The 10,482-nt window shown below is 37.9% G+C and overlaps 1 protein-coding gene across 3 annotated transcripts; it reads right to left on the bottom strand.

The window, feature by feature from the left end:
- Window positions 1–3,166: 3,166 nt before the first annotated feature.
- LOC103986627 (transcription factor LHW) lies at window positions 3,167–10,482 on the bottom strand. Of its 3 annotated transcripts, none has more exons than XM_009404667.3 (10): window positions 9,494–10,482; window positions 8,613–8,819; window positions 7,177–7,255; window positions 7,035–7,076; window positions 6,869–6,928; window positions 4,786–6,009; window positions 4,587–4,688; window positions 3,749–3,889; window positions 3,556–3,681; window positions 3,167–3,415 (listed from the first exon to the last, which is right to left on the bottom strand). In XM_009404667.3, exons 1-10 carry the CDS (start codon window positions 9,592–9,594, stop codon window positions 3,326–3,328), a joined length of 2,172 nt encoding a protein of 723 aa, XP_009402942.2. In that variant the 5' UTR covers window positions 9,595–10,482; the 3' UTR covers window positions 3,167–3,325. The 3 variants fall into 3 exon arrangements, with proteins under 3 accessions (XP_009402942.2, XP_009402943.2, XP_009402945.2); XM_009404668.3 differs by having other exon boundaries at window positions 10,271–10,482; XM_009404670.3 differs by lacking the exon at window positions 9,494–10,482 and having other exon boundaries at window positions 8,597–8,720.

Below are 10,482 nucleotides of genomic sequence, written 5' to 3'. Positions count from 1 at the left end.
CATTAACGACCTAGTATTGACTTCACTAAGACATTTAGTCCTATTATTAAACCCATAATAATATGACTTGTTCTGAGTTTGGCCATCACTAAAGGCTGGCAATTACGATAATTGAATGTTAATAATGTCTTTTTATAGGGAACTCTAACTGAAAATGTTTTTATGCAGCAAACTCATGGTTTTATCCATCCTCAGTATCCAAGGCATGATTGTAAAATATAAAAAGCTATTTATAGATTTTGTCAAGCTCTAAGAGCATGATACATCGAACTTGGCTCATTTTGACTTCAATTAGTTTTATCAACTCCAAGTCTAATATCTCGTTATTTCTACGACAACAAAATGGAGGCACACAATTTATCTTCTAGTGTATGTGGATGACATTATTGTCATAGGCAATAATCCTATAGAGATCCAATCAGTCATCAAACAATTGATAGATTAATTCTCTCTTAAAGATCTAGGAACCTTGAGCTGCTTTTTGGGAGTAGACGAAACATATACATTTTCATGTCTCTTTCTATCACAAAGAAAGCACATTCAAGATTTATGATCAATGACAAATATACATAAAGCAAAAGAGGTTTCAACTCTCCTCTTTACTAGCGAATTAGTCAAATTATGTGATGGAAGTCCTACTACGGAACTCACTCAATACCGATAAGTAATTGGCTTCTTATAATACTTAGCTCTTACCTGTCTAGATATTTCATTTGTGATCAATAAATTATCATAATTTATGCATCGATCATCTACTACACATTGGTCTGCAGTCAAACGAATCTTGTGATATCTTAAAAGGACACTTAATCATGGCCTATTTTTTTGCAAACACTCTCTACTTCATCTCCATGCCTTTGCAATGCTGATTGAGTAGGAAACTTTGATGATTAAATATCTACATCGGGGTATATTGTCTTCCTTGGAACTAATCAGTTGGAGTTCTAAGAAGCAAAAGATAGTTGCACAGTTTACAACTGAAGTTAAATACCGTGTCATCGCCGCCGCTATTGTAGAACTCAATTGGGTCACGAATCTAATAAGGAACTTAACATTGACTCCACTCTTCTACAATATATTGTGATAATATCGGAGCTACATACCCATGCGCTAATCTAGTATTCCACTCACACGAAACATATTGTCATCGACTTCCACTTCGTGCGAGATCAAGTTGTCCGACATCAACTACGTGTTCTCACATACATACGGCTGATCAACTAGCATACTCACTTGCGAAACCTCTAGCCCATAAACTAATTTCATTGCATCGGTCTAAGATCAATATCCTTGACATGAGCACCATCTTGTGGGGGCATGATAGCAGATAAGATTTTCTGAATTACACGAGGAAATCTCGTTACTCTCCTCTTAACTTGTATAAATAAGAAATATGTCAATAAATTTCTGATCAACTTTTATATCACACTCTAGTTTATCACTTTATCTCACAAATAACTACTGCTAATTGATTGATCAGCAAAGTTAGACCGCTTGAATGAATATCTTATCCCCTATCGTTTAAAAAAAAAATTAAAAATAATATTTTGATATTGGAACTTGAGATTCCATCCTCAACTTTAATTTCAGAATTTATGTTATATTATTATTTTTTTATAAAAAAAATAAAGAGTAATAAAATGTCAATTTATTGGAACATAAATATCTTTTGCTTATCAAAGATGAAATTTTATTTTTTTATTTTTTTTTTCATATTTGAGAAATATGGTTTTATACGTTTTCACATTTACGACAGATTGATATCTGTCCACATATTCGAATCGATTAATATATTATTATACAAGTAATATATTTTAGGTTTAAATTTTAAATTATGTACATATTATTTGATATAATAATTTTTTTTAAAGAAATAGATAGGAATGAAGGAATTTAGGTATGAAGCTATCGTGATTTTTCTTATTGCCTGCCGTTGCCGCCGGAAGCCAAATGATTGCAGTGTGTAGTTGCTGTTTTTGGCAATGGAATCCGAAGTCCTTCCTCTGTTCTCTCTCTCTCTCTCCAAGTGGGGAGAGTAGAAGTGAAGACAAAGCTCTCTCCATCTCCAGATGGGGGGAGTAGAAGCGAAGGCAAAGCTACTGGGGAATGGCAGCCTTCACCAGCCGACAGTGGCAGCGTTCTCACTGCAGCCCGTCCCATTCGATTCCATCCAACTCACTGCCACCGCTCCTCCCTCCGCCTACGTGCATGGATTTGGTTGTTCCCAGAAAACTCGCACTGCACGTGCACCAATCCCGACGCCAATCACCTCTCTCTCTCTCTCTCTCCCCCCTTACTTTTTTTGTGCATCTCCGAGGAATTCCTTCGTTCCAAGCATTAAATCGATTGATAGAATACTATGTGGTAGCAAAACACAACTCTTTTATCTCGCAAAGAGTTGTGTTTTAGATAAATGATATGGGTGTGGATAAGGACATGCGATGGAAACATTTTTCGTGGCTGAATAGTAGTATACCATCATCTCAAGACCAAACTTTGGTTGGACGAAGAAATCATATGAAGTGACTCGAGCAATGTTCGAGTAGGCCCTCATGCCGCTCCAATAATTGAATCCAATCGTTCATGCAATTTACATTGAATCTGAGAACCATCTCTTTTGGACTCGTCAACTGCGTAAGCCAAAGACTGTCGGTGGGGTATGGAGGTGTCATCCTCTCCGATTCACGTAGAAAATTGGGACGCAATTTAAGTCAGTCACTACGAGAAGCGATGAAGAGAGGATTCATACGCAAGCAACTTCGTGGCGGCGCCCACCACGCTGTTGGAAGTCACACGAACCCATGTGAAGTAGAGATCGCGTCCTTCGATGATTGGCTCATTCGAGGTGTGCGCGTGTGGCTCACACAGTACGATTGTTGCCGGACAGTGTTCCATTTAAATTTGGTGCATGACATGGCAGCTGACACCTTTCATGTCTAAGTTGATGGGGGCATCTATATATCTATCTATGTATCTATCAAAAGAAGGTGATCATCTCCAACAACACCACCACTGCATTCACCATGGCAGTAAGAATGCCTTGTTGAACTCATCTTTACCTACGTCTCTTGGGTTCAACTTCTTACTGCCAAACTTTGATTCATGATATTTTTTCTTGACATGTACATCCCAAAAATCTTCCTGATTGCATTTTCCAGAAAGTCTATACACGAAAATTGTGCATGTATTTATTTTTGATGATGAACTCAATTGACATAGTAGTACGTAAATTGTTTAAGCATACAACTTTAAGTTCATCTACATTCATACAAGATAACGTTAACACATACAAGCGGATATTTCAGTAATCCAACTTGATGAGTGATCAGAACTTGCGTGGCATCAGTGCATATTTTCGCTGCAAAAGCTGCATCAGCGGCAAAAGAATGTGCGTTCTGTGGAAGCCTTTGGACGCCTGTTTAGAAGAATATGCCATTGTCTCATGTTAGAGTAATGAAACGAAAATTTATTTCTTCGAGTAAACGTAAACCGTAAATGGTCATCTCGTTCATCACTATCCAAGTATAGTGTGTTACAAGCTTGGCATCAGCCTACCTCGATTATGAAATGAGCCCAGAGTTTGTTCGATCGACTTTCCAGAACTCCCTTCAGGATTGTCAGCTCTAGTCGCCTAATGACATGCACAATTTCCAGAAAGAGCTCATAGTCATTGCACTGCACCTGGTGAGATACATAGCTTAGTAAGGAGGTGGAAAATAATAATTTACTCAAAAATATTATATGGTACCTCTATGAGGATTTGTCCTGGTTGGTCAAGGTTTTCAACTAGTATAGGCCAAAACTCCGGTTGCTTCCCCTCTTCACAGGCCGAGTTGGCTCCATTAGCTTGAGTTTGTGGTTTTGCAGAACTGCAAAGCTCACTTTTGGCCTGCAATTTCATTGTCCGCTGGTTCAGTAAAAATACCATCTATATGCAGTATTGTCAAAATTTTAGTCAGCATTTGTGTCATCCAGCTTTCTTTTTTTTTTCCAATAAAACAACTTAAAAATGAAAATTTCCTCATTGGTAATCAGTTGTAGTTGCAGCAAGGTCAAGATATATTATGTAGTAAACAGAGTTCCGGGCTCAGATATCCTCCGAAGTGAGCATCAGCATTATGTCAGCTTCTCTTAGTACTGTGGCATGGCTATAAAATATGGCTGCCATCTCACAGGTGAAGGTTTGTGCGAGAACATTAATCATATCCCTGGAGTGATGGGACGATTGTAGTTGTGGCTTGAATAGAGATATAATCCGCACCACTTTCTTTTGTCAAAAGAACCAGGGAATGAAAAATCACAAGGATTGATGCTACATATTTGGTGATCTCATGGTAGCGATAACCATATTTAGAGTCATGGACACACAAAACAATCTAATACCTCACAAGTTTAAGTTTAGCGAACCATGCCAATTTATAAACTAAGTGTGTGCACTCCTTCGGCAGCACCTAAGGGGCATAGTTTGAGATCCTAGAGAACCAGGTAAAGCAATTAAATGGTGCACAGCAACTACTATTAATGATTTTAGACAATGCTACCAGAAGTGCTTATGATCATCAAGACCTCCATGATGGTTTATCTACCTCTGTGTCCGCAGTTTGTTTCAGTTTTTCAGCCTGAGAAGAGATACTTTGCAGGAATACCATATGGCTAACAGTTCTATCCAACAATGCATCGATGCTGCACTGTACAGAAGAAGGAAATGGCGTTAGAACACATGATTTAAGGACCAGAGGACATGCTAGGAGTACTCCTTAACCAATGATTTCTTAAATGACTTACCTTTGATCCATTAGGAATAAGCTCGCGCAATTCCTTGACTCGCTCTTGGATCAACTGCCTGTCTCTTGGTCTTGGTTTGTGGCTGTTGCCATTTCTAACTCCTCTTTTGTTTATCATGGCCAACTTTCTGCTGTAGCGTCCTTTAGCCATGTGATTGTAATTATCTTCATTAGTCGACTTACAGAAACTCTTGCATGAAGAAATAGGAGAACTCATGAATCCATCAGCTTTTGATACAGATGTGGACCTCTGTTGACTGGTCGGCAGTACACTGCAAATGTCCAAGACACTGGATTCACTTTTGTTTTCTCTTGGGGAAGAATCAACCAGCCTCTCTGATAAGTTATCACTGAATGATCTCAAAGATTTGCCATCAAATGTGTCATCATCTGAGCCACAGAGTAAACTGCTTACCATTGCATCAAACAGATATTCTGTCTCACTTTCTTTAATTAGCCATGAATTAGATACATCAAATGTGTGATCATGATACTCGGATACCACACCTTGGAAGGTAGTAATTGAATTATCAGATCCATCGTCCATTGGTACTGTTGTATTCAAGAAACAGCCATTGTATTCTTCCATAGAAGTAATTCCAAGTGCCTTGTGTAGCTCTGAATCAATTGGAAAGGAAAGAAATCTGCCATTTACTAAGGAATTTGTCTTGCTAGCATAATTCTTTTCTGATTCCTTGTATGTCATATCTTCAGCACTTAAATCATAGCCATACTGCTCTTTGTCAGAAATTGATATACAATCTAAAGGATCTGGTTGTAAACTTATTTTTGTCTCATTTTCGGTGAACAAAAGATCAAACGTATCACCTTCAGGCATGGTATTTGGGTGGCTGAAGTACAGTGGTTCTTCAGTGGAGGCTAGCCACAGATGATTGCACGCTGCATTAATAACATTTTCATCTATATCTAGTATTGTATCTGTGTCAAGAATTTTCTCCAAAATGTTCTCTGACGATGGAGAATTATGGTCAACCATGAAAAAGGGCAACATGTTAGAATCAATAGTCCAAGGCTGTTGCACCTGAGATGAATTGAATGAACTGAAAATTGATGTTGAACTGTTTGTCAAGGAAGGCACATTAACTGGTGATAAGATGTTTGAACAATTAATGCCTGAATCTAAGGAATCACTAGTCTCCAAGTCATGGTAAAGAGCAGAGAATAAGCATTTAATGTGGAACACCAATGTTGTATCTTCCACAACCTGAATTTTAGAGGGAAAAGAAAATTTGTCAAGATGGAATATCCTGATAATTGGATATACCATGGAAATGATAAATAGTAGCAAAGCTCAAAAATAAAATGCAAAAATTAAACACTGAATGCAGTCAACTGGAAGCTATCACTAACAAAAAAAAAAAACAAGAGATTTCAAAATGAATCACCACTTTTAAGCAAATTTTCTGGGCTGCATTATATGCTTTGTCACTGATGGATGATGGGCGATGCCTTGGTTTAGTGACAAAGGATATTGCTTGCCTTAACAACAGCCCTGTTAATGTAATGAGAAAAAAAATGAAGACAATAAGATGCAAAACGAAGAATAGAAAATAATGGAGCTATCAATTAGTTGACCAAGAGAAAGGTCTCTGTAGCAAAACTGTCTAGGAAATGGCCATGATAAAGGTGACGCAAGATTTGCTTAATTGTGCTTACTTAAGTAAAAGAGTTTCTCTCTCCAATAGGAATAGGTACTGAAAACAGATAGTGGAATCATGATCCCAGAGTCCATATTGGATTGTGCTATGGACTGGTCAACAGAGGAGGTAGTTGTTTGTAATTGAAAGATAAAGCACTCGTCCAAGTAAGAATTTTTCTTGAAAAGTACCGAGTATATCTTTACCCGAAAACACCTTGTTGTACTTGGGAACAAAAGGTATTTTGTTTAACTGGTTGATCATAAATGCTTATTACCCAATCTACTGGGGAAGGTACTCTCATTAATGGTTGACATCTAATATCTCTAAGAACTGTAGGCATATACTAAATATAAAAACTAGATCTGAGGAACCAAATATTTGACTACAGTCATAAACTGATATAACCAGATCAAAGGAACCAACCGTTTCTAATGAACCAAGCTGAACAACTCCATAACAGGCAACAGGTACAAGCAAAATAGTCTGCAAAACCATCGAATCATCCAAATGTGTATATTAGTAAAGGCTTAGGCAGAAGGAAAGAGGATCACAATATTTAACAACTCTGAATAAAACAGATGACCACTACCTTAATGTCTGCTGCCAACTGCAGTTGCCAATCCTCGCATGACTGTACAAGGAAAAAAAATTTCCTCAATTTGCATTTCATTCCATGTAAGAGAATAATGGTAGCCAATTTTGAGATAGCTGTGACCCAACTAACAACTCACATCTAAGTGGTCTTCAGATTTCGATTCATCAGCAAAGATCCAGGAATGCCTCCGGGTAAGTGCCACTTTCCCCACAACCCTGTAAGACAAACATGCAAGCCTGTAAACTAAGAAATCCTCGTTGAGGATTCAAAAAGTGATACGCTAGAAGATTCCAGATGCAGGATTTTGGAGATCAAATTCCATGTTGAGTATTTTGATCAACAGGACTTGTATTTTCATTTAGACTATCAAATTGATAGGAAAAAAAATTCGAGCAGCAAAAATTGTTTTGATATTGATAGTTTAGTTTGCTTCAAAAGATAGATCTCGGCCATTGACATCACTGTGCTTCACTTCAAAGTTCTTTTGTTCTAGATGTCACTTTTTTTTTCTTTATATTCAGAGACTTTTTTATATTTTGAGGTTGCATTAGGTCAAGCATTGATCATCAGCTTTGGTTTTTTGTGGTCTTTCCTTGAAAGAGTTCCATGCACATCAGGAGCATGTCTCTCGGTTTTGACTGAAGACAGAAGAGGGAGAGAATCCTCAAGTGATAACTATTCTCATTATCGTATATTTGGACTATGCCAAACATGATTAGTAATCTTCGAAAAAGAAACAGATAATAAGATATTTAGAAAGGGGAACCTTCTTCCAGAAGTGTGAATGTAAGACAAAATCTAGACAGCATTTGCTTATTTCAGCTATAACTTTTTCACAACTGTGCTACCATTACAATATTACGTAAAACAATCCCAGAACTCCCAGCTTTATTAGCACTGAATTCGCACAAGAGAAAAAGCTTTTTAACAACTGAACTTCTCATTCAACTGAAATATTTTAGTTAGACATTTTTATTAATATGTCCATAAAATGCAACAAAAGCCAGTCTATTACTCCTAAACACCTAAAAAGCTGAAAAGTCCAAGATGACCATGGAACACCAAATTAGTTGAGGTTAAGGCTTACAACAAGACTTTGTTAGCTGACATATGCATACAAGGAATGAAAGAATAAACTATCTGCTTAAACTGACTGACAGAGAGAATTTTAATAAAAGATAAATAGCAAAAACATCTAGTATATTGAAAATAAGTTTAAAGTGATCTTTCATCCATTTCTGCATAAATCAGATGCTTAAACAGACACCCAAATGACTTAAAAGATCCAAACCCAGTGAAACCAGTAAAACTACAACATTATTATCTTTACCTGCAATGCTGGAATTGTCATCTTTCACAAATATGGAAAAAGTGGTAACAAAGAAGACAGAAAAAAGGAACAAAAATGACCTACCATCCAGAGTTTGAGATGTTAAAGTTCTTGAGATTAGATATATCGAAACACTAGAATAACCTCCTTAGAGTCTTGACTAGTAAGGTGACTAGTTGAGCAACCTAAAGAGGGCAAAAGGAAAATGGGGGTGAGAATAACTAACGGCTCAGCCTGCATACCCTTCCCCAAGTGAATAACGATGACATTTCATATTTGCCAACGACACCTTGATTGGATGAGTAGTACAATTTTGATATTGGGCATCATTAGAATCCACAAAAGAAATCATCCCACGGTTAATATGGAGGGATCCATCAGACAGAGTATCTTCCAATTTAATTCTTGCATTTGCATCATCAAAATAGCTATCCTCCCATGTCAACACCCTGAAATAATAATACATGATATGATAGATCAGCAAAAAAAATAATGGTGTTGGATCTCATAGATAGTATGAGAAGAGGTATGTAACCTAGGTGAAAGTCACACCGGAAGCAAATATTTTTGCTGATGCTTGTGACAAAAAAATAGTAATTGTCTCGACTACTTGTATACCAGATAAAACTAGAACATAAGTACCACAAACAGAAGTATCCAACCATCTCACAGTTATATAAGTAGAACAATAAACAAGTCAAAGTTATGCGGCAAACCTAGATTCGGTATAAGTTACATTATTCGGGGCAAAAAACATGTAAAAGAAGAAAAAAAAGGAAGCAAGTAGCATGCTCCCTAACATCTTCAATACAAAATGTGTATTTGAATGAAATATGTTGACCCAGGAAACCAGCTAGTCTAAAGGCAACTTGTGCCTGCAGCAGCATTATAAAATGGACATAATGACACCAAATTGATCATAATAAGACAAAATATGAAACTAAACATACCTAGATGCAAGTTAAGAAAAAGACTTGGTGAGCTTCTGAGTAAGCCCGGCTATAGGATACATATGCAGTAACAAGTTCAACGAAAACAGAACTAGTTAAGAACAGTTACATGGATATCCTTTTATCTCGAACTAGAGAAGCACACTGAATGATGTCTATATAAAGAATCTTACGTTCTTGTCTCCTGCTTAAGCTTCCAAAAGACAGCATAGTCCCACCGCGTGTTGTGACACAGATTCCTCAGCAACTGCCTAAGCATGGTGGTATTTCTCATTTACAAACTTGATATCTGACCTCTGAGAAGGTGAAATTTCAAGAAACCAGAACTTTCTCAGCTGGCTCGGTAGCAGCCCCGTCCTGCTTGCTTCCTCCGTAAACCAGCTCGTCCTTTGATCGGTGGCTCAGCAGAACCAAGTAGCACTAAGCGCATATTTGGCCCCGCGTGCTGAGTTATAAGTAGGTTGCGTCTCTGTTTGCACTCAAGCACCCACTAAGCGACACAAGAAGAACCAGTGACCGAGAATTCAAGAAGTCACTCGACACCGTTGTTCTCCTGGGCAGGATGGAGCCTGAAAAGCTAAATTTTCTATCTGATACAGAAGACTGCTAAAGCTTAACACCTACACAACACCTCCCTCGTTCATGGTCTAATCCGATGATTATCGATATTTTTCTTGTTTGTTAATAGCTAACACAGATTTCTATCATCTTTAGTGTGGCACCATGTTATCAACGTCAGGGTGTCGCAGTTATTCCAGGAAAAAGAAACCCCAGCATAGAAGCACTGCTATAGGCGTCTTGATGGCCTACTTTTTTGCAGAGAGACGAGAGATCTTTGGGAAAACCAAGAACTTCCCGCCCAAATCCAAACTTTTTAGCATCTACTCAGTTACGAAAGTAAAGATCTCGAGAAAGAGAGCAAATTAGCAGACGAAAGACAAAAGCATCACCGATTTCGCCATCCGAAGCCTTTTCCGCTGGTTGGAACGGTCCCTGAGCCATCCGAGAAAATCCTTTCGATGTAAACGTCGTCCCTACAAGATTTCTACCTCAGGGAGCAAAAAGCTAGAGACTAGACAATGGAAGATTCCGACTTGGATTCTTTGATCGTTTCGCGGGCGGATGGGGCTTCCGCGAGGGCGAAGACGACGTCTTACGGCTC

This window comes from Musa acuminata, chromosome BXJ3-6 (genome assembly GCF_036884655.1).
Source record: "Musa acuminata AAA Group cultivar baxijiao chromosome BXJ3-6, Cavendish_Baxijiao_AAA, whole genome shotgun sequence".
Lineage (NCBI taxonomy): Eukaryota > Viridiplantae > Streptophyta > Magnoliopsida > Zingiberales > Musaceae > Musa > Musa acuminata.
The sequence above is the reverse complement of the archived record's forward strand: the minus strand, read 5'-3'. Positions and strand labels throughout refer to the sequence as shown.

What these genes read in the sequence shown, in the direction of transcription:
- LOC103986627 (XM_009404667.3), bottom strand. Translation starts at nt 9,594, where the DNA reads ATGAGAAATACCACCATGCTTAGGCAGTTGCTGAGGAATCTGTGTCAC. An exon ending in CGTTATTCACTTGGGGAAGG is followed by an intron (nt 7,256 to 8,612) that starts GTATGCAGGCTG and finishes TTTGTCTTACAG; the next exon opens with GGTTGTGGGGAAAGTGGCAC. An exon ending in TTATTCCTAATGGATCAAAG is followed by an intron (nt 4,689 to 4,785) that starts GTAAGTCATTTA and finishes TCTTCTGTACAG; the next exon opens with TGCAGCATCGATGCATTGTT.